We start from the raw sequence: 25,378 nt of genomic DNA, 5'->3' as shown, positions 1-25,378 counted from the left end.
AATCGTGTGCAAAATCTTCACTTGTTTGCTGAAGCTGCAATGGAACACATTAATACCTCAAACAAGCCTAATTCTGCCTTTTAATTTACAGCCATAAAATTAGCATTGTTGCCCGTGGAATTGTGTAATTTATTATTTGATAGGAAAAAGTAAATTTGATGTTTCCCTGTCATTGAAAAATTAGTGGGTTTGAATTCTTCGTTATCTCGTTCCATAGGTGAAGTCTTAAATATATATATATATATATATATATATAAATTATGTATGTATCTTACATGAAGGTTGCTATAGGATGGTAATTAGTCCCCACGGACACCGTCCGGGGGGACTTATAGGTTTGGTCATGTCCGTGCGTGTGTGCGTGCGTGTGTGCGTGCGTGTGTCCGTGCGTGCGTGCGTGCGTGCGTCTGTGCGTCCGTCCGTCCGTCCGTTCACGCAGATATCTCTGAGATGCCTGGAGCGATTTCATTCAAACTTGATACAAGGATTACTTCATATGTCATACAGATGCACGTCAATTTGTTTTTTGATACGATCCAATATGGCCGCCAGGCGGCCATTTTATTACGATTTTTTCATGTACAGAGCCATAACTCAGGCATGTTCCAACCGATTTTATTCAAAGTTGGTACAAGGACATTGACCAATGTCATAGATATGCACGTCAATTTGTTTTGTGATACGATCCAATATGGCTGCCAGGCGGCCATTTTATTACGATTTTTTCACGTACAGAGCCATTACTCAGGCATGTTTCGACCGATTTTATTCAGAGTTGGTACAAGGACATTGACCAATGTCATAGATATGCACGTCAATTTGTTTTGTGATACGATCCAAAATGGCTGCCAGGCGGCCATTTATTACGATTTTTTCATGTACAGAGCCATTACTCAGGCACGTTTCAACCGATTTTATTCAAAGTTGGTACAAGCTTATTGACAAATGTCATAGCTGTGCACGGCAATTTGTTTGTGATACGATCCAAAATGGCCGCTGTGCGGCCATTTTATTAGGATTTTTTTCATGTACAGAGCCATTACTCAGGCACGTTTCAACCGATTTTATTCAAAGTTGGTACAAGGACATTGACCTATGTCATACATATGCAAGTCAATCTGTTTTGTGATATGATCCAATATGGCCGCCAGGCGGCCATTTTATTACGATTTTTTCATGTACAGAGCCATTTCTCAGGCATATTTGCATGTTTCGACCAATTTTATTCAAAGTTGGTACAAGGACATCGACCAATGTCATAGCTATGCACATCAATTTGTTTTGTGATGCGATCCTTTATGGCCACTGTGCGACCATTTTGTTACGATTTTTTCATGTCCTGAACCATAACTCAGACATGTATCAAGTGAATTTATTCAAAAGTATTTTATCACAGACCTAATGAAGAGGACTCTATCCTCTCTGAGGACCTGTAATCAAAATACCCATTAACAAGTGGGGACTGTGTCATCAACGATGACTTGTTCTTTTGTTGCTGTGGTTGGGATAATATTATTGCATTCAAAAGCTGTTTGATTCAATCTGCAGTTAACTCTATACCTGTCCCCTAAAAGCCTATCGCGATCGATTTAGTGAGTTTTATTGGAGCAGAACAAAAAAACCCAGAAGTACACAGCCAACTGAAAGCATTAAGACTGCGGAATTAATGTCAACAAAGGTATAAAAATCCCCGGCTGAATGTGTTGTTGGCAACACAATGGCTGAATCACAAGGAGTTTATGGTAATATGGCACTGGCTTGAGAGTGTATTCAAAATGCGCTTTGCCGAGCACAGTGGATTTGCTTACAGTTGCTGAAATATCAGAGCAGAACGCGAGGAGTCCGGTCACACTGAATTTGTGGCCTGACAAACAAACGCAGCATTTTAATTGCATTTGAAAAGTTGGGTATAGAAGTAGCGGTCACAGTAGATTTGTAAAACTGAATGGCAATGCAGCAAGACACGGAAAACAGATTTCCAAAGAGCACCATTCCATCACCGAGATACCTTTCAACGTGATCACAGCTTCTTTAGAAACTGCAAATGGGTTTGTATAGATTATACCCCATAGATACGCACACCGTGCACCTCTAAATGGTGTAAGTGAAATGGAATCTGAACGAATGCCATTATACTCCACCAATTAAAACGCTGTGCTCCATTCACTCTATAATTGCAAAAATAGGCTAACTGTAGGGAGAGAGTGAATGCTCAGCTCTAGTATTTTCTCAATACAAGCTGGTACAAAAGTGTCATTGTGCTTTCACAGTGCAAACAGTTCTCTTTCATGGTTCCCTACAATGCCATAGTTTTTCCAGTATTCTCAGAGTTCATGTCTTTTCTGTTCTCGTGGCCATTCTTCCATCTTGGTTTTATACGCTGCCCTATATCAGAACAAAAAAAATTATCAGAAATGCCTTAGGGAGTTTTTATGTTTTTCCTGTCTTGCTGTGCATCAGAGTGGGGGGTTTTAGGGCTGGAAAAGGTTGGCCACGGCATCTGGTTGTACTCGGTGTGTGTGAGTGATTACCAGTACGAAAATTAAATTATGGGTCGAGATGAGGCTTGATTGAATTTCTCTCCACACATTGACAATAGAAAATTTATGTACAGAAAGCAAACCAAACACTCTTGTAGCATCTCTGAGCCGTGAAATTGGTTGTCGCCATGGAAATAATCAATCAGACAAGCATTACCTACATGTAGCTGTATAGCATTGGTGTAAATTAGTCCCCTGGAATGCATAATGCTGCCTTCAGCAATTTTCACAGATAATGCATCAGTCATAGTTAGTGAAGCGTGATAAATTTGCTCAGAAAACTTGTGAAATTAGAAGAAGAACTGCAAGCCGAAGGTGAAAATAGATTGATATCATAAATGTAATTGAACCAGCAGTCCTTGTTAGCAGTAACTCTGACGCATCGAGTTTTAAATTATTTATGAATGGTGTGCAAATGCCTTCCAAATATCCTAGACTGTCCACCAGGCTTGCATACCAGACAATGAAATTGATTGACAGGTTTGAAGGACAGAACAATTCTAGCATGTACATTTCCTGTCACCATGGAAATCATTTAAGCATCAATGTACTTTACATATTAAGGCTGCGTGTTTGCAGTCCAGATTATTACATTAATCAAGAAATATTTACGTCTTAATTTCGATCGAGTTTGGATGGTATATTTGAGACTCTTGTAAATATTGGAATAACCAGCTTGGTGTGTGTTCAACTAATAAGACCTGCATGTCACCATTGTTGCAATTTTGAAGAAAATTGTAAATAAACACCCCTTCAGAGTGTAGACATTTGCTCAGTAATAGGAACAGTTTGTTTTGCATGGCTGCCCAGAGAAAAGATAGTTTATATAGAATGTATGTGTCTCGCATTGTAGGTTTTGTGATTATTTAAGTGTTAGCAAAGCCTTCTACAGTAAATCTTTGAAAAGGTTCAAGTCTTAACTAATATGACAAACGTATAAAGATCACAATTCTTAGAAAAACTGTTTTCTTGCATCTTGTGAGTTTTAATGGTGTTTGTTTTTGCATCGCGTGAATTTTAATGTTATTTAAAAATCAGTAATTTGTAATTGTTAGATTTTGTAGATGATGATCAAAAAATCTGCCAATGAGAAATACAGTCAGTACTTTTTGTTCCAAACACAGGAAAAAGCACAAGTGTATAATAAGAGTACATTGGTCATATTGACCCATAATGGTTGTGAATCGTTTTTAGCAACTCATCTGAAATTTTCTTGGAAACGTAGAGACGTTTTGGACAAAATGATGTCTCCTTACTTAAATCTGATGGCAATGATATGTTGTGATAAATATTGCAATATCATATGATCTGTGTTTTATTTTGTTTCAGGTAACCATGACGTGATGACTCAGGTCATGGACAATGTCGATTTCAATTACGTCCATATTCTACGTCTTCTGTACTCCAAGGATGACCTGGTGCGACTGCTAGCTGGGTCAGCCTTAGCTGTCTTTGCATATAATAATTTACATCAGCAGAAGAACATCGCAGAGTCTGGGGGTGTTCGCTATCATTGCTTCGTGCCCTTTCTTGAATCGGAAGACGAATTCTATCGTTGCAGTGCGGCGTTTCAGGTCAGTGATCCAACATCATTATGTTTCCATATTTCTTACTCGTTTGTATAATTCTCAAAGGTTATTCAAATAATGTTAGTTTTAGGCAGGCATTGATGTGAGGGAGTTGCAGATATGTCACCATAACGGATTGGAAACTTTCAATCGGAAAATTGTAAGCTGAAACTATTGAATGGCTTGTCTATTAGCCCAGTGTCTGACTAAATATGAACACAATGGTGTTGATTTTTCTGTATTGCACAACCAAGCAGACACAAAGCAATTCAAATTTGAGGATTCTGCCCCTGACAGTTTGTTTTTGTAAGGACAGCTAACTTTGTTTGCAATGACAACAGACCCATAATTAATGTGTCAAAGTTCAAAGGTCAACTCTAAGGTGAAGTTTCTGAAGATAGGGGACCAAGAGACATGGACACTGAAATGTTTGCTCTGAGTTTGTCTTGTCTCAAGGATGTATCATACATGTATCAGATTCTATGCCCCCCCTCATTTGATCATTTTGACTAAAAATCAAGATATACTATACAAGACTAAATATGAAAAGACTTGGAAAAAAAGTAGTCACTTTAAACACCACCGTAAGTGAAATATTGCCAGTGTTAATTTGACTTGATATCATTTTGATATAGTGAAATTAAGTTTATCCAAATGCATATGAATGTAGAAAACAATATTCAAGTGATAATGTACCCCCTCCCAACCCATAATGGATGAAGACAAACTCTGCAAGACTACGAGGTGAAGCGGAGTACATTATGTAATGCAAAATTTGCTTAAGTCCATTATGGTCTTGAAGGACGTACATTATCGCTATTATTTCATAGATTTGGCAATGCCAGTGAATTTGTAGATGTAGAAAACATCTTGGGCCATAATGTTGGATAATCTGAAACATCAGTAATAATCTGGGGGATGACATCACAAAATTCACTGGCATTGACAAGGCTATGATAAATTTGCAGTATCATATATTTGGCAGAGTTCATTTAATATTTTTACCAATGGACAGGGCTTTGAAAACTTTTCAAAGGTAAAACAGATATTTATGTTAGTGTTTTGACTGGCTGTTTCAATCATATGGAAATTTTGTTTTGTAGGTGGTCACACTGGCTCGTATAATCCCAGATGAAGATCAGGCTTCATCGTCAGCCATTGGGATTAAACTACTGGTGGATCTCCTGGAGGACTCCACAAATGAACAAATCCAGGCACTGGCGTCTGACTGCATTGCTAGACTGGCACACACCAGGGCAGGTAAAAATTGGCATTTTAATAGTTTGACAATATGACAATTGTTTGATATGAAACCAGAGATGGTTGTCCTTGGTCGGTAGTTTGTAGAGACTCGTGTCTAACAGAACTTAATGCTAAAATGATTTTTGCAACTCAGCAAACAGTTTCTGTTTATAGTAAATTTGGTTTGATATCTCATAATGCTTTGAGATGATGCACGCAAAGGTATCATTGAATTTATTCTTTGAACCCCTAAACATCGACCAATTTAAAAAGGACTGTAGCTGTAACTATTGACAATAATTTTCATTATTTCTTGAAAACAAGTTTACTTTTTATCCCTAGGGTATGTCAAAATACTAAACACAAGACCAGTCAGCACAGTGCATCATGTACAATATGCAATGTTACTGTCGACAAATGAATTCTGATCCTGAATGAGATTCAACTGTCAAAATAATCTAGGACAATACACATATATAGGGCTGTATTGGCAAGTTGAATACATGCCATGTCCACATGATTTGGGAAGTTGAATAAGAAACTGTATTTCACAAGTAGAAGAAAAATAATTGAAAATACTTCAAAGTGATAACATTTGTATGTGTTGTGTTTATAGCATGATCAAAAAGTTTAAGTGGAAACCCCTCTAAAATCTAAATGAAACACGTACAGGCACATTCATTAACAGTGTCATATTTTCCGGATGGTGTACAAATCAATTCCATCTCTTTCTGTACTCTAGGTGTTCCGGCAGCGGTGGTTTCCATAAATGCCATTAATCTCCTGTGTTCCCTCATGTTGAAAGAGTCGGAGCAGGTGCGTGGCTCGGCCGCCATCGCCCTTGGTTACCTGAGTTTCAACCACAAGGCAGAGAGACAACTGTTGAATGAGTAAGTAAAAAGTGTTAAGTGTTCCGTAGAGAATCAGTCCAACTACAAATATTGAAGTTGTCAATGGAGCACGGGAGACCGCCTCAGTATAGAACACAACAGTGTGTAGTGAAATAAGGCAGCTTCGACCAAGGAGCTCAAACTTCAAGTTTATTAATTTAAAAGTACCGACGTTTTGGTAACTCACAGATTGCCGTCTTCAGGGTCACAGTGGACAGGAGATCACAACACAAGGTGTTCAGCCTGTGCAGACAGGTTGTAGATGTACAAAGTAAAACCCAGAACAATGGTAATGAATGTCAACTGTGTCATAAATGTTGAAGTCGGTAGTAATGTCGGTAGTACTAACCTCAATACTGAAAAACTTAAACTTTTGTTCAAACATTCCCAAAAGAAGCTTTCAACCTTTCTTTTTCAAAATTGAGAATAAAAATTTTACAAATTCTAACGATAGAGAAACAAATCACCAAACGTTTACCAGGTCTTGAAATTCAAAACGGCCGCCATCCCTATGTTAAGTCTATGCGGAAAAAATAAATTTTAAATTTTTCACAAAAATGTGAAAGTGAAACGTTCATACACTTCCAGAGCTTTAAAACAAGCCCACAGAAGCAGTAGACTACAAAAGTCTGAATATCTGTCTGGGAAGTGCATTCTTCCTGCAAGTACTACAAAAATACAAATAACGTGTGTCTTTAGAGTTGAACTTTTGTAGCTGTTCACAAATGACATCATTGCTCTCTCATTGGCATGCAAAAACAAATATTTGTCTGCAAATTAGATTGCATTTTTGGAAATAACAAATTCAAGAACAACGAAAATGTATCTTAATAGGCACCTGCCAATATAACAATGAACAATAAAAGATACGTTAATGGCTCACAGTACAAGCTGCAACAACAGCTAATGAGACACTGAGAAATTTTGTCCGAATTTCAAGCAGCAGTGTCCGATATCGTGCATGTGTAGCTATATTTAGTAACAAACCAATTACCGTGAACAGCACCATTGAGAGATCCTTTTACTTGCTATACAGAAAAAAACAAAGCAAAACAAGGAGTGATGTATCCTCTGTCATCGTAGGTATACATTTCAAGTTGAATGTGGTCAGAAAGAAGCTCAAATTTACACACTAGTACAGAAAATTGCAAGAAATGGACACTTTCTTGCTTGTTTGCGTGAAGTATGCGAGAATGCATACTATCCCCAATCCACTAACTAATTTGCTGGTTGATTGTTAGAATTCAAGTTCTCGCAGATACAGAGCAAGAAAACAGTTCTCGCTGACTGATTGCGAGAAAACAAAATTCTCGCAAATTAAGTGTCAGATAGTATGTATTCTTGCATACTTTTCACAAACAAACGAGAAAGTGTCCCTTTCTTGCAAATTTCTGTACTAGTGATAAGTTCTTGCTTGACATCCATACTATCTTTCACAAGTTTCATTTGATGTGAGGAATCATCCGTTCAATGGCCAGCAACAGTTAGAATATTATTCTTTGTTTTTGAAATGTCAAATTAACCATACACTTAGCGTTGTTTCTTGTTTTTAACTTTTTGAAATATTTTATTGATGTCATGATCAGAAAATACATCAGACAACTCGTATAATTTGTTCACTGTACGGTATGTGATTATGAATGCATTGCAGATGCAGGAAAGATCCCTACTTGATGAAAGTGTTGAGGTACCACACCAAGAAAAGTAAAATCTCAGCTCAGTTCACTGACGACTGGCAACACTACAGGAGAATAGGTCTGCCACCCATTGAGTAAGTATTAGTATTCGTCTGTTGAGTGTGTACGGTATTCTGTTGTGTCTCCCATCGAGTGAGCAGTATTCCATTGTGACACTTCTGCAGCTTTTTTTAGCTGAAAACATTTGAAAATACAGAGTCTACAAGGCTTTTGAAAGAGTTCCTCTTAAAATTTCTTGGCCCCGGGGAGGCATTTCTTGGCAATGAATATCAAATGCAATGCTTAAGGAGTATTATTGAGAAGGTTTGTGCTCAAGTCAGGACCAGTTGAAGACATATTATGTGCTCTGAACTGTGGTACTTGTCATTTTGATCGGGAGATATTCCATGATTCCAAAATGTCTTGCATCGTTATGTAAATATGCACTGACTTTGACTCTCATAGCTACTCATGACTATCACTCTCTGATGGTGAATGTCATTTTCAATTTTGAGGACGTCATGATAATAACAGTCAGTTTACTCGTCAGAATCCTTGATGGGAAATTCATGTCTGATTTCCATGCAAATCAGGCTGTAGATTGAGGAAATGGCAGAAACGTTCAGGAAATTTATGACCTTTTACACTGACATTGTGCTCAGTGTTCTGTGATGGAAATGCAGCCTGTCAATCATCATGGACGGTGTCTCCGTGACTACAAAGGAAATTAAAAACAGCTCAGAGAAAAGATGATGTGGTTATTTCCACAAAAAAAAATCCAGATGTATTACCATGAAGCAGTATTACCCAGACTTATTAGCTTTAATAATTGATGTTGAAAGGTTGCCGAGCAAAAATGATGGTTACTCAACAGTTGCCAGACGATTGTCTTGATAGCTCTATCAAGGAAAGAAATTCTCATAAATATTTCATAAATTAAAAGTTGGGACAGAGTTTTGAAGGTAAAATATGTAGTATGGATGTGCATTATGAATAGAAATGAATTAAAGATTTCCTTCACTACACCACATTTCCTTGAAAACTATGATTTTATGGTCACATAACGTTTTATGATTCTATACCTTCAATATTTTATCTTTCTTTTCTGTTTATTATTGTGTTACACAACTCCCATATCTGTATTTTCAAAGTCAAATGTTAGAAGAAAGGACAAATTTTAGAAGGCATTGCATTGAAATTATCTGCCGACTGATTTTATTTACTCTGTTGTGATGGTATCCGAAAAACACATACTACCGTATGTTTGAAAGCAGTTTACATTGTAGTCTGGAAACATTTTTGCTCAAAACCAATCAAGAGTTGATTGATTCACAGCCACTATTAAACTGATTCATACGGTAATGTTATTTTGAAAATTTGGCCTCTTCACTATAAGTCTTAATTTTTAACAAGCAATAAATTTACATAATAATGCAACCTGAATACCTGTGTCAGTAAAGTACAGCCTACTGAAGTGAGTGTTTCTATTCTACTCACGATACAGCTACAGAGCCCTCATGTGGTCACTAGTGAATATGCTACCGGTACATGCTACGTCACAGTGACAGGCTGTTGTAAAATAGTATCATTTCTCAGTGTTTTTGCTAAGGTCGGGGTACATAATGGTTTTAGAACCCTAGTACCATTTCTGTCATCACGGAATAGGATTGCATCAATAAATTTACAAGGGGCTGGGGAACCTTGGTAATGTGACTCTGGAACATAGATAAAATTTACCAGATACTGCACTTAAAAGTAGGAGAGACCACAAAAGTGAAAAGCTAAAACTTTTCCTAAAACTTTCTTCAAGAAAACTTTCAACTGAGCAATGAGGAGTAGAGTGCCCTGCTCAAAAGCTCCACACTGTGCTCGAGTGTCAAACTTATCATGCTCTGATGGTTAGTCTGGCCACACCTGGGTCTCAAACTCACCACCGATCCTTTGATGGTGTGTCTGGTATGTTACCCACTGGGCTATAATGCCACCACTCTGCCTTGTGCGTGGCTGATGAGAATGATGTTCAGGCTGAGGTTGGTAAATTTACTTAGCTGTAACAGCACATGAATTTCACACAGCCGACCCTAATATTAGCATTTATGATTCCTCCCCGTGCAACACTCATGGCATTTATGTTGGTGTAAATTTTACTTGCAGTGACCGACCAAGTCTAGTAGGCAAGAAGACAGACTACTGGACGCAGGCAAAACATCAAAATGGTAGGTTCATTTCCAAAAAGAGATTACCGTACTTCTCCATTTCAAGTGCACTTGTTCAGATTTGTTTCTGTGCAGCGTTCTTGCGGTTTTTTTTGTGCTTTTCCTTCCTACACTGCTATGTCAGGGATCAATATCTGCAAAGTGTGTGCTTTTTTTTATTTTGCACATTTTGTTGCCTTAACTGTCCTGAAAATCCCTGCGTGCATATGTTCAAAAAAGCTATTTTTTTCTCTATCTCTCTCTCCAAAAATTCCCATGTTTTGCATGATCCATTTCAGCTGCTCCGTGCGGAGAGAATTTGAATGATATGAACACTGATAAGAATCAGCCCCAGCAGAGCGGCGCATCCAGGTAACGGAAGTGCACAGAAATGCGAGAGCACTGCACGCGGCTGCCCTGATTGGCACGATTTGCAATATTGCGTGAAGCAACTTGCACAATGCACGACTTTGCAGGAAATTAGCACCTGGCTCCTGCTTCTTCAAACATGCAAATGGAAAGAGCACTGCAGGTGGCTGCTTTGAATACGCACAAAATGCAATGTGTTAGAACGTAGCATGTGCACAAACTTGCAAGAAATCGTCACCTGCTTGGTCAAGCGTGCAACTGAAAAAGAGCACTACACATGACTGTTCTGAAAACGCACAAAAATGGCTCATGCAGAAACTTGCAAGATACCGACATCTGCTTCTGCAAGCTTGCAACCAGAGAGAGCAATGCACTTAGCTGTTCTCAATGGCACAAAAATGCAACATGTGAGCGTGTGGCACCCGCACAAATTTGCAAGAAATCAGCTGGCATAAAAATTGAGCAAAAAAAAGCAGCTTATATTATCACTAATATTCGCATCGTCCAAATATCAAAATAGGAAGTTTTCCTTTATTTATTTACATGCACATGCAAGAAAGTGGCATCACATATTTTGTATGTGTGCAAGCCACCAAACAGATTTCTGCAAAAGTCACAAATCTGCAACAATGTGCACTTGAAATCTTTGCCATTCACAATTTTTTCATTGACTCTCTTTGCTTACAGAATAATCAATCTTGTTTGACACATCACTTACCTTATACCAAACATTATCTTTAAAGCAAAATTTTTTCAAATTTATCTCCTTGCCTCCACATAATCACAGGTAATGCCAAACCATTTCAATGCTATAAAAAACCCTTATTCATATTTCAATCACAAACAATGCAGAAAGCTTGATAGAAATACATATTAATCATTTTATTGGATAAAAATCAGTTTATTTGACAAAGCATGTAATAACCAAAGTGCCTCATTCAGTATCAAACCATAATTCTTCACTGATACTATGGAGAAAACCTGGTGGGTGTTAATCATATGCAAAGGGAGGGTACAAAGTATCAAAGTATCAGCATATTTGGGGAAAGTCAGCATTCATCATTACCATATATATTTAAATGATATATTGCCATATATGGAAAATCAATTGCCATATGTGGAAAGAGCAGGTGAAAAATATTACCATGGATCAATGACAGACCAGGCTTTCACCATGGCAAAGATTTTTTTCAAAAACCAGTTCTTCTTGATTACTGTATGTCTAGCAATGAAAGTTTTTGTGGAGTTAATTTTGCAGTGTTCTTCAGTTTATTTTGTTTATATGTAAACGAAAATAGTAGAAATCAGTTTCACACAGTATGGCTTTTAAATTATTCCAACTGTATGAATCTTCAATTTACTTATAAAATGAGAACTGACCATTGCTACACATAGTAACGATTTTGAACTGGTTGTTACGGGGAATAGAAATTGAATTACATAGGGATTTTATCATTCGGGATAAGTAAAACTTCTTTCAGTAGGTTTCTCACACCCAGCTAATTTTTTTCACCGGCCACTGTATGCCAGATATGCATGTTTGTATGTACACACTTCAGCTTTATTGCCATAGTGTTAACCAAGTCAGGAGTTCTCCACAACCATATCGGTGACTAGTTCATCAAATTATGGCAAAATTTGTCATTCTGACAGTGTGGCAGTATTTTTGCCACCTTTAAACCGGGGGATTTCTACCATTGGACAAGACAGATCTGAATCAAGCAGTTCTCTGAAATGCACAACAGCAACGTAAATGAGTCACGTCACGTGTAAAGGTTGTGTGACAGGTTGATAATCTCAGTCATGTAGTTCAGTGGAACGGAATATTATGAAGTGTACCTCATCATGAATTACAACAACCTGTTACTCAGAGAATTTTTGGAAGTATGAAGAAAGATGAAACTACCGAGTTATAATTATTTTATCATTACACAATATGTGATAAAAGTCTGCCTGATTTGTAAAACAGGTTGGAACGGGATATTGTTTCAAAGTTTAAAAAATTTGTATATTTATGGACAGCAGAGAATCTGAATTGTTAATGCCAAATTAAAGAACTCATATATGCATGTGTGCATGACAGGTATAGATGGGATATACCAGCCATATTCATGACATCTCCCTGACCTTATATCCTGGTATATTTGATGGTGAAAATCCTCCAGTTTGACTTCCAACTCTATGGCAGCTAACCATACTCATTGAGTACTGCAAGTATTTGCTACAGTCACTCACGGTACTACGGTCTCATGTCTAGCCTTCCATTCAAAATCAAAACTACCATCTAGCCTCATTCTCTCAGTTTTGAAATGAGAAATGGTAAATTTTGCAAAGAAGAACTGCTGATGCTACGTGTATGGCAATTTGGTAAACATACCTTACCGTATACAAGATGACAATCCCTGACTTGAAAGGGCCAAGTAGGAGAAACTTTTGCTGATATTTTCACTATTTTTGCTTTTTTATAACTGTTTCTTGTTGTACTCCCAAAGTATGTTGAGATACACAGAATTCAGCTTGTCAGTTCAAGCTGTGTATTTGTTAAGTGCATTATCATTACAGACAAGTGAATTCTGATGTGGACTAGAACTCAAATGTAAACAATTATTGTGCAATCTATATGATTATATAAACGCTGTGTTGGCAAGCTAAATAGTAGGTGTTTCACCATGGCTTTGGGAGAAGAACAAGAACTTTCAGTTGATGTAAAAACAAAAATTGTCAAAATATTATCAAAAGTTACAGCTGCTGGCCCTTTAAGCTTTACAGTGACCGGTTTAAAATTTATCGGGAGGACTCTGTTGAATATCATTACGTCCAATTAGGACACAATAAATTCTTTATAGATATTAGAATACTTGTCAGCAAGGCATCTTTTTATGATATGATATTTGTGTAATACCAAAACGTAGCATTTATACCACAAACCAAAAATACCAGGATGTAAGGCTCGGGTCAGAGGTCATGTAAATGCGAGAGAACTCTGAACTTGGTGATAACAATGCGATCACTTCCGACAGCATCAAGTGTGCTTATATGCATGCAATCTGTTCCCCCCCCCATTCAATTGCCATGGCCCCCACATATGTGAGTATAGCATTTTCACAACCCCCCTCCCCAAAGCCCATCACTGTGCTAGCTCCACAAAACTAACAAAGTTTTGTATTCCATTGCTGCTTCTGCAAAAATTAAAGCTGTTGATGGGTGAGTAGATTTACTGTGCAAACATTTCTCTTTTTGTTTTGCATCCAGCACCTGCATGAAAAACATATCTAATCTGTGTGCAAATAATAATTTCTTACATCGCACATTGTGTCACTAACATGCACTTCAACGAACATTGACACTTGTAACAAAAAAGTGAATTTATTCTCACACTGAAAACAGTACCATGCCTAATATATCAGTTAATATTATTTTAGTGTACCAATATTTTAAAAAATTATATTTTTATATTATATTAAAAAAAGTGGATCAGTTCAGTGTCAACAGTTTCATTGTAAATATATGTAAATGTTATGCTAAAACATGAAGCTTTATGCTAATTTATAATTATGTATGCACATTTTGATGCAAATATTTATACCGAATTCTAAAGGTATGCTCACTCATGTATAATTATGCAACAGGAAGTAACTGTGACATCATAGGTTTAATTTTGGAAGTAACAAGTAAACGTAAAATCACCATTGCATAAGGGTTGACCTACACTGCATCTAAAGATATCATGTCATTATTGATTCATGTACCTGTGTAATAAATACATGTATGGTAACGTCACAGATTGGTCTAATGAATAGAGAAAAAGTTGTAAACGTACACAGACAATCTTGCAAGAAGGCTGTAGGCTTCTCATTGTATGATGGTCATGGCAAGCATACAGACTGATGTTCACTTTGAATTGTTAACCAAGAAATTTTATCATCAAAGCCTTGCAGTATTAAAAAATGTTCATGGCATAATCCTTGGGCAGTCGTTCATGACTATCAATTGCACAATTTCAGACTCTTTTGTTCATTTCATATTGCTAAAGCAAGCACTGTAGTATTCAGGAATGCACAATAATCAGGGAGTTAAGGGAGCCAGTTTGGGTCAAGTAAAACAACTGACTTTAATATGCTAATATTTGTGTATAACTACCAACAATGAGTAAGTACAACTGATATCTATCACATACATGTAGCAACAGTGATGTCGTTTCTTTGATTTCACACTGATTAGAGTATGCGTTTTCTTCAAATTAAAACTTGATGATATTCATAGCGTGATGCACCAAAATTAACATTCAAAAAAAGAACACCTCTTCTAAAATGAGAAATTCCACCATTTTTGTCCCCTGCAGTATGTCAAAATGGCAATTTGTCTGCTGGTGTCTTGAAATCTGCCTGAGCAAAGATTGGTGCAGATGATTTTCAGTTGAATGTTTCCAACCATTTTGTTCCTTGTCAAATGCATATCATTTTGGATACATTTGTAAATATTATATTCTGCAAAAAACATTTCAAGTCAAAATGTTCAAGAGAAGTGTTTTGTTGTATGGTATGTAATGAAAAAATGACGCACTTTTAAAGTACCTGATTTCAAAGCCTATGGTATTAGTTATTCAGTGTTTCTGCAACACACTGATCAGACACTAAATATATCATACTGCTGCCATATGGTGGATGTCAGTTGTACGTGGGTTTTGATGACAGGGTTGCTGGGTTCTAACCATCAAATCTAACTGCAATGGTCATTTCAGTGTGGTTCATTTCACACCAGTTTCAGAGCAAAAAGCATTTATTTGTAATACTTTGGAGTAATGCTGACCGCTCATCTATTACCAGACAATGTGAGAAAATCTGTGACAGATTGAGACAACACCAAATTAAAGAATACTCAAAAAGTGTGTTTTTGTTGCAATAGTCAAAGTTTTTCAGGTGATGTCATTGAAAGAAAGTTGTTCAACTTGTGCACAGAAGAGTATAGTCATCTCTTTTAGAGTATCAAAGATTCATTTTGCCCGTTGAACCTGTGTAGCTTTTCCTGTTATTTCTACTGAAAACCATTTGTGACAAAGGGTCAAAGTAAACTCGCTTATAAAACAAAAATTCTAAACAATTATATAGCTCTAAATCTTCTGCTCAGTTGGATTGAACTTGAACTGTGAAATGAGCCATACAAAAATCTTTGTTTTAATGTACTGAAATCAAAGTTCAGGATGAAAGCTGAAGGTTGATCTCAGTACAGTGATATGCTGAAACCAGTGGTGAGCAAATTCAATAGTCATAGGTCTGGGACGTACTGTCAAATATTTGCTCAGACCTGTGAAGTTGCCGTTCCTTTAGTCCGATGACAATTTAATGCAAATGAATATGTCAGCTAGCCTAACAAAATAGACCACAGGCCTTCTAAAGATACCTTCGTTGGTATTTTGACTGTCAAGGACTCACGTCTTGCTCACCTCTGAGAACTTAGAAGAGTGTCTTTTAATCACTGCACTGTCACTCACAGGTACAAAAATTTGCATATTTTTGAGCGTAATCCATTGATGTTTGTAAATCAGGGACATCCTGACAATGGTTTGTATTGTAAATAAAATGTCAGCAAGCATTTATTCTCCGAAAATGAAATCTCAGATCCAGAGTAAAAACATAACATGACATACTACGTGCCTAGAGACAAGAACGACAACATCACCAATAGTTGTTTCACTGTCAGCTGGATACTACCTGTGAAAAAAAATGTTGGCAAAAATCCAAAAGATATATAGATTGACCAACATTTAATCAGTTTTTTGGAACAATATTGTTCTTGTGAAACTATTGGGAGGATGCACTGTAAAAATGGAAATAAAGGTGTTACGTGCAGAGAAAACGAACAAAAGGGTGAACTCAGCAGTTAACGTTTAAACAAAATTTATTACGAAAATAAAACTAATTGCTAAGTCAGGGATAGAGTACAAGCTTTAAAAGTGTACAGACTACTTATCTCAGCTGGGACGGCAAAGCTCCAGTCTCAGAGTTGTAACAGTCAGTTGGATGAATGAACAGTCCTTGCAGGCTTGAAGCTGCACAAAGTCCACAGTATAAATCCAGCGTTGGCAGTGAAGGTCTTGAAAAGTCTTGAGAATGACTACTGCTGGAGTTTAGTAACACACAAGAGACACGATCCCAAAAATCTGACTGGAAGCTGTGCACGTCCCTTTTATAAAGGCATATAAGAACAATCTAGAACTTTTATTGACATGCTAATTACTGTTCTAAAATTATCTCCCTTACACAACTAATCAACTTTCCTAGAACATTCCAAACATGACTAATTGAATTCAAGGTTGTGAGGTCATGAAGGGCAGTGACCTTGAGAATGTTCTAGACTAATTGAACTCAGGTCATGATGAGTGTGGGGGGAAATGACCTACATAACACACCCCCTCTTCAAAAAAGAAAATTTTTTAAAGAAAAATCTTTCTTTTGCAAATGTAATCTTGAAAAAGATTTAAGTACTCAACTTGTTTTACTCTAAAGTAAAATTCTTGAAAGTGAACAACAATAAACTCTAAATACGAGAGAGACAGTCTGCAATTAAATTGTCTCTGCCTTTGATATGTCTAATGTCAAGATTAAACTCCTGTAACATTAAACTCCATCTTAGCAATCTCTGATTTTTGCCTTTAAATTTCTGCAGAAAAACAAGAGGGTTGTGATCAATATAAACCACTATTGGCTGATTTGAAGAAGTAACATAAACTTCAAAATGCTGTAAAGCTAATATCAAAGATAAACACTCTTTTTCAATTGTAGAGTAGTTTCTCTGGGATTTGTTAAATTTGCGTGAAAAATAGCAAACAGGATGATCTACCCCATGACTATCCTCTTGCAATTTGGTATTGGAAAACTTGAAATGGCACTGAATTTGGCATAAAGTATGCATGGCAAAGTCCGGTTATTTGTATTGAGTTCTATAAAGTCATTGTTCGGCAAATACTTGGCTTCCTCCTGGAGATATTCCGCTTTCGCAGGATTCAGTCTGTCTCGATGTTGTTCCATTGAATTACTGTCGCAGACATCTTCGTTGTGATAGATGATGTTTGTCCTTGTTGGAATGTCTGGGAACAAATGTTCATGGATTGGTTCTTTCAGCTGTTGTTGTTGTTCTGGCTGGAGGTGTGCCAACTTTGTAGACTCCAGCTTCTCCAGGATTTCTGAGTTCTGAAGCTTGACCGAGCCCAGCTTTGAGTTTAGAGTATTTTCACTCAAGTCAGTTTCAGTATCACTATCTTCATAATGGTTTGAACTGACTGCACTGACAGGCTGAGTTATAGTAGGATTATCCCTATCCAAATATGGCTAAGCATATTTATGTGACATAGCTGTTTTTGTTTTCGCCTGTCAGGTGTTATTATGATGTAATTTAAATCACTTAATTTCTTATCGATTAGATATGGCCCAAAGTAACGAGCATGGAGTGGTTTGCCAGGAATTGGAAGTAGAACAAGAACTTTTTGACCTGGTTTAAACTTCCGTTTTGAGGTGCTTTTATCATATTTGGTTTCATTGACTGCTGAGATGACTCAAGATTTTCTCTGGCTAATTCACATGCTTTAGAGAGTTTGTACGAAAATCTGACACATATTGCAAAATATTCAGACAATCATCATCGTCTGATAGGAATTTCTCTTTAACGAGCTTAAGTGGGCCACGGACTGTATGTCCAAATACAAGCTCAAATGGGCTAAACCAAGAGACTCTTGAATTGACTCTCCAACAGCAAAGAGCAGAAAATGAATTCCTTCATCCCACTGCTTCTCTGTGTCAAAACAGTAGGTCCTAATCATGTTTTTCAAAGTTTGATGAAATCGCTCAAGAGCACCCTGACTTTCTGGATGATAGGCGGATGACCTATACTGTTTAATGCCTAGCTGATCCATTACTTGTTGAAAAATACCAGACATAAAGTTGGAGCCTTGATCGGACTGGACACATTTAGGGAGGCCAAATAAAGTGAAAAATTTGACTAGAGCTCTCACTATAGTCTTTGTCTTTATGTTTCTCAGTGATATGGCTTCTGGGAAGCGAGTTGATGTACACATTATTGTCAACATGTACTCATTTCCTGATCTTGTTTTTGGTAGGGGCCCAACACAGTTTATTAGTATCCTACTAAATGGTTCTCGAAATGCAGGAATTGGCTGTAAAGGGGCCTTTGGAATGGTCTATTTGGCTTTCCTACCATTTGACATGTGTGACAAGTTTTACAGAAATGTGCTACATCCTCCTGAGATTAGGCCAATAAAAGTGACTGAGAATTTTATGATAAGTTTTCCTTACTCCCAAATGACCAGCCCAGGGCGTTTCATGGGCCAGGCGCAATATTTCAGCACGATAGGGCTTTGGAACCACAATTTGATGTTTATAGCCCAATCGTCATCAACCAAAACGTCTGGAGGTCTCCATTTACGCATGAGAATACCAGATTTTGTATAATAGGAAACAGAGCTATCTGAAGTTTTACCTTCATCATCTACCCTGTCAAACAAACACAAAATATCTGGGTCTTTGTGTTGTTCTGCAATGAGATTTGATCTAGAAAATGTCTGACTTTGGTCAGCAGAAGTTTTACTGGAAGTTTCAAATCCTCGAGGGATAACGGAATGATCCGTGTCAAACACCTGACTGAGAAAAGTGTCATTTAAGTCAACGTCTGTGACATTATTTTTGAGAGTATTTTGATTCTCAGAAGTTTTCTTTGACATGGCTCGAGTAAGGCACATGAAAGAAATAAATCGGGTATCTCTTGTTCAATTGGCTCTGGATCCTGATCTAAACTAGGATTATCAGTCACAAGTGGATTAGTAATGACCTTGTCCCCAGCAAGGTCGTTTCCGAGAAGAAGGTGAATCCCTTCAAAAGGCAAAAAAGGCCTAATACCTAAAGTCACAGGTCCAGAAACAAAGTCCGAAGACAAATAGACATTATGGAGAGGAACAGGAATGTAGTCATTACAATCTACCCCCTAATAAGAACTTTAGAACCTGAAAATGACTTTTCAGAAAACGGCAGGGTATCTGCCAACAAAAGAGACTGGACGCCCGGTATCTCTTAGAATTTTGACAGGGGTAGCGGAAGAGAAATCACTAGAAAGTGATATAAAACCATTATGAATAAATGGCTCGAAAATACCCATAATGCTATCTTGAGAAGAATCGACCTTGACCTCATTAATTGGGGATGAGAGGGGTTAACCTCAGAAAATGTGTTACACACATTATTAGACTCTAATTGAGTTGATGAAGAAATAAAGCCGGTGGGCTTAGATCCACTTTGACCACTTTGACCTTCACGTTTTCTTTTCAATTTGAAACAATCTGACATTAAATGGCCGTCTTTCTTACAATAATTACAAGAAAGTGTACCGAACTGTTTGTCAGAAGGAGATTGAGACTTGGATCTGATGATGTGTGAGTGTTACTTAAATTTTGTGAACTGTTGTCATTTGATTTTCTACTGTCCTTTGAGAAATTCTTAGATGAAAAGGAGGAGTTAAATTTACCTGCATTGTTTCTGTAGGAAAAGGACTGGGATGGTTTGCTGAGAAATGAAGATTTGTGGGTCAATGAATAATCATCGGCCAAACGTGCAGCGACCTCCAATGTATCTGCCTTTTGTTCATTGATAAACGTCTTGATGTCACTCCGGATGCACCTTTTAAATTCCTCAATCAAAACAAGTTGTCGTAATTTGTCATAATTCTGACTGACCTTTTCCGAAGAACACCAACGATCAAACAGTTGTTCTTTTGTTCGAGCGAATTCAACATAAGTTTGATCTTTCACCTTCTCACAATCCCTAAATTTCTGACGGTAAGCTTCAGGCACCAACTCATAGCCCTTGAGAATTAATTCCTTCACAGAATCATAATCTGAAGCCTGCTCTACTGACAATTGAATGTAAATTTCTCTGGCTTTACCCACCAAAGCACTCTGCAAAAGCATAGACCAGGACTCCTTAGGCCAATTCAGGCTCTGAGCAATTTTCTCAAAATGGAGGAAATATTTATCAACATCCTTTTCTTGGAAAGGGGGAACTAACCTGAAATGCTTAGTGATGTCAAACTTGTCTGAAGGGAAGAATTTTCTGACTGTCCAAGCTCTAAACGTTTATTTCTACCTGCAATCGCTGTTCTTCTAATCGCAATTCTTTTCTTTCTGTCTTTCTTCCATTTCTAACTGCATTTGTATTTTTTCCTTTTCTAATGCCTGTCTCTCTTTTTCCATTTGTAATTCTTTTTCTTTCATTTGTAATTCTTTTTCTTTCTGTCTTTCTTCCATTGCTAACTTTTCACGTGCCAAATCTGCCTGTATTTCTAACTCTAATTTTCTGAGTTCAAAGGAAGACTCAGGTTCATAATCTTTTAAGGCAGACTCCTCAAAATGGCCAGAATTAACTAAATGTTTTGCAATCTTGAACTGTATCTCTCGCTTGCGCATAGATCTTTTGACATCTACTTTAAGGAAATTGGCCAGTGTTATGAGGTTGTCTTTTCTGAGGGAATTAAATGTGTCCTGATCAAGGTCATCCATAAATTCGTCTGGTTTAAATTCCGCCATGATTAAATTTCGCTGAGTTCACAGTATACAGTAGTTTTGAAAAGGCTGTCAAAATGTTGTCAAACGGCTCAAAATATTCGTATCCCGGACGAGCCCCCAATTTTGTTACGTGCAGAGAAAACGAACAAAAGGGTGAACTCAGCAGTTAACGTTTAAACAAAATTTATTACGAAAATAAAACTAATTGCTAAGTCAGGGATAGAGTACAAGCTTTAAAAGTGTACAGACTACTTATCTCAGCTGGGACGGCAAAGCTCCAGTCTCAGAGTTGTAACAGTCAGTTGGATGAATGAACAGTCCTTGCAGGCTTGAAGCTGCACAAAGTCCACAGTATAAATCCAGCGTTGGCAGTGAAGGTCTTGAAAAGTCTTGAGAATGACTACTGCTGGAGTTTAGTAACACACAAGAGACACGATCCCAAAAATCTGACTGGAAGCTGTGCACGTCCCTTTTATAAAGGCATATAAGAACAATCTAGAACTTTATTGACATGCTAATTACTGTTCTAAAATTATCTCCCTTACACAACTAATCAACTTTCCTAGAACATTCCAAACATGACTAATTGAATTCAAGGTTGTGAGGTCATTAAGGGCAGTGACCTTGAGAATGTTCTAGACTAATGAACTCAGGTCATGATGAGTGTGGGGGGAAATGACCTACATAACAAAAGGCAACTTACTCTCAAGACGTTAAGGTACAGTTTACACAACCAGCTTCACTTCAAGTTGTAAAGAGATGGTGTTCAGAGTCTGGAGAGTGCAATGTGCTAACAGTTTAAGCACTATACATCATCAAATAGAATACTTCTAGTTGAGGAAAAATGTGGTTTATCTGTGAAAAATGACTGTCTTTCCATAACCGCAGCATCTATAAAATTTAATTCTGTCATCTTCAGATTCCAAACCTAGGTTTTATATGTATCACTAATAAAAAAGAGACTATTATTCGTTATTTGCAAAAAATCACCAAATTTATGTGCTCAGGAAAACTGACAAGTTCATGAACAATTCTGCATAGTTACTAGTAATCTCAGCAGAAATTGACTGAGTGCTAAGTTTGTGTGCTGTCAGCAAGCATGGCTTCAGTGCATCCACTCTTGTCTCAGTGTATAGGCTGCCAGTGGCCCCTCCCCTCCCAAATCTCCCTTAGTTCCCGCCAACGCAATGATAGCAGTGCCAATGGGCCATAAACAAAAGAGATATGACAGACAAGAATCAAACTCTAGAGGGCGATGATCATTTGAAATGAAGATGAAAGTTATTGGAACTCTGACACTTATATCATAAATTTTCCTGCTACAGCACAACATCCGTTCACGATACTGAGCTATGGGGAGAGTGGAGCGAGTCACCAACGAAGTTCACCAACCAACCAGTTGAGTACAACTTACAATGAGGAGAACCCCATCAACGAACACACCCAAGTCGCCATGGAGACCCCAGCCCTGAACAACCTGGCGACCAGCCACTCACCAAGGATGTCCCGGGCCAGTGGACGAATTTCACATGCAGTGTCAAGCGGTCACACTAGAAGGTCAATAAAAAGTGAAGGACCGTGATAAACAAAACTAACAAAAAATTAAAAAAAAGAGTGCAGCTGATTAGTTTTAATAATTTCTACTTTCAGTAATTTTGATTTAAATCAAAAATTGTACACTTGTAAAATTTGATACATCAAGACATTGCATTATGGTGTTTGACACCAATAATAAGAGATTTTTAGTCTAATGTAATAATATGATAATATGAGGGCATCTTATTTTTGCCAAAGGGTTTTGTATGAATGATATGAAATCTGTTTTTGACACTGAAGTGTGATTTTTAATGTAAAAGTCTACCCATCATGTTATCAAATGGCACAGATGAAGATTCATCGACACAGACCTTTAGATATGAATGAAAAGGGGGTTGCTTAGGGGTCTTTAAGCCATGAAATCTATCTCTAACCCTGCCCCCTAATTCTAAGGACTCCTTAGTTTACCAGTGATTAATGCAAAACACTTTCTGTGTCCACTAATCTTCACTACTGCCACATCAAGTGTGACAGGGTCTCCAGAGCACTTTTACACACCGATTTGACACAGAACAAACAGATTTGAGTCGCAAATCTGACCTGTGTTGGAATGTTTGGGTGTCAGATAAAACTTCTGATGCAAAATTTTCAAAAAAAACAAAACAAATAGTGATTACTGAATTTCTTGCACGAGTTTGAGTTTGTGAATTTCAGCATTGAAGTCAGGGATATATGTATACCGTCCATTAATGTAGAATTTTCCTTGAAAACCAACTCTCACCAGATAGAGTGTTAAAGTGTGTATATGCATATAACCTGGGAAAATAGTTAGATGATCTTCCATGAAAAATATTTTTTGTTTTGTCAGTTTTTGACAACATATTTACAAGACAAGATAAGGATATGTGAATGATTGCTTTTAAGCATAACTTTGCTTGTTTTATCATATATACCAAATTTTGGTTGGGAGACTCCAGTATTTCCTAGAGTGTATGCTACTTGTATCCGTTACGTGTAATACAGCAATATATCTTCCACTGGCTCTATTTTTAGGACTTCCTTTATGTAAAAACTTCTGTCAAATTTTTTTGAAGCTGTGTGATGAAAATAACTGCTCATATCCATATTACCCCGCAATTTATGCACAGCAAATCCTCAATCTAACGTGAGATATTATGCATGTCCCATCAACATACTAGTTGTGTGAAAAACAAAACCTGAAACATTGTCCTTTTGTTTTATGTAATCCATAGCCGTGTGTGTATGTAGTCTCAATAGTGCATTTAAAGCTGGTAACACTGGCGATTTATCCCATTTTTATGATCTTTTGTAAGTGAAAAGAAAGGCAGTTTGAGACATATGCTGTATCTGATTTTAGTGTTACCGCTGCCTGAATAGAAAAGATTGTCTTTGTCTTTTGTCACTTTTGTAATGAAATGTCAATGTGAAATGTGGTTTTGTTTCCCTTTATTTGTATGCAATCCGTGTTATACCATTTTATTTCATTTACAGGGCTGTATACGTAAATTCAGGAAAGTTCCTGTTGGCTGTTTTCCCAATTTTTTCCAATATGCAGTTTAAACTGCAACATATAGAATAAAAAGCAAAGAAAGTTTATTAAGCCTAAAAGAAGACTGGCCACATCGCAAGTAAAAGAATTACTTCACAAGGCCTGTCCTAAACTAACATGTCTAATTCACTGTTTGAAAACAATTCATATTGAGAGTTTGGCCAACCTTTGACCTCAATATTGCACGTAAAAACTTTAATGAAGCAACCACTTCTGCCATTGTAATTGTTGTGGTTATCGTATTTATGAATTGTGTTGCAATTATGAGGCTTACATATACAAAGTCAGAGTGATGTACATAATTTATGTTTTAACATTGCCCTAGTGCAAAAGAGCATGTCACTTCTGGTTTGTGAGTCTCTGTTAGAATTTGAGATGGACATGCACTCACCATGACTGCATTGAAAAAGAAAAGTGTTTATAAAGTTTTCAATCACAAGCATATGGCACTGCACTTTGAATACAACTGAATCACTTTTCAACTATGCAAGGTTATGAGGACAGTTTTCTCCATCATGTTTCCCCTGAAGCCAGTTTGGTCACCCATTCACGCAAGATGTTAATGCTTGACTTGGTTTTAAACACAGTCTCTCATCACCAGACTGATGTTTCAAATTCTTCCAACACATCATCATTATCACTGAAAGGTGAGACGTATATAACTTGCAAGTGAGTAGGGTTGCCAAAGGATTCACACTGCAGACTTTAGGTCATGGTTGACTATAACAAATGCTCAACAAAACCTCATTTGACACTGAGATATATTTCAACAGTGAAATTTCATGTGAGGTTCTCACTGCAGTGAAAACTCCTTAGGCAGCCCAAAAATTGAAAATATAGATGTACAAAATTCTAGTAAAGGCTGTTGCCCTGTTGGTAGTAATCCCACCGCTGCCACCAAAATGGAATGTTTTTTTAAAGGTGCTGGCTTCGCTCTTTCTCAGTCCCATTTGGAAAGGAATATCTCGTCAGTGGCCTTGTGCAATCTTTGTGATTCTAGGATAATGCCTGTGTAAGCATTTCACAAAATTTATCATGCAAAACTGTGTTGGTACATATTTTTTGAAACGTTAGGCTTGTCTTAATTTTTAATGAGCACTGTCTTATCATGGATGTCGAGGTTAGGTGACTGTAGTCAATTTTGCCATGTATGACTAATTTGGTCTAATTGTGTTGTTGTATGATGAATTCTACACAATAAAAATGGTGCCTTTATTTACCACAA

The 25,378-nt window shown here is 37.2% G+C and overlaps 1 protein-coding gene across 3 annotated transcripts in view; it reads left to right on the top strand.

Annotated features, from left to right (window-relative positions):
- LOC139147863 (ankyrin and armadillo repeat-containing protein-like) overlaps positions 1–25,378 on the top strand; it is a 36,739-nt gene extending 11,361 nt beyond the window's left edge. For 2 of the 3 annotated variants that reach the window (XM_070719079.1, XM_070719077.1), the window contains exons 3-8: positions 3,870–4,114; positions 5,212–5,368; positions 6,093–6,240; positions 7,892–8,011; positions 10,071–10,132; positions 22,373–25,378. In XM_070719079.1, coding sequence (XP_070575180.1) covers positions 3,870–4,114; positions 5,212–5,368; positions 6,093–6,240; positions 7,892–8,011; positions 10,071–10,132; positions 22,373–22,629 — 989 coding nt within the window. In that variant the 3' untranslated portion in view covers positions 22,630–25,378. Of the gene's footprint in view, positions 1–3,869; positions 4,115–5,211; positions 5,369–6,092; positions 6,241–7,891; positions 8,012–10,070; positions 10,133–10,410; positions 10,484–22,372 lie in introns of all 3 variants that reach the window. The other variant, XM_070719078.1, reaches the window with a different exon arrangement.

This window comes from Ptychodera flava, chromosome 13, assembly GCF_041260155.1.
Source record: "Ptychodera flava strain L36383 chromosome 13, AS_Pfla_20210202, whole genome shotgun sequence".
Classification (NCBI taxonomy): domain Eukaryota; kingdom Metazoa; phylum Hemichordata; class Enteropneusta; family Ptychoderidae; genus Ptychodera; species Ptychodera flava.
The sequence above is the reverse complement of the archived record's forward strand: the minus strand, read 5'-3'. Positions and strand labels throughout refer to the sequence as shown.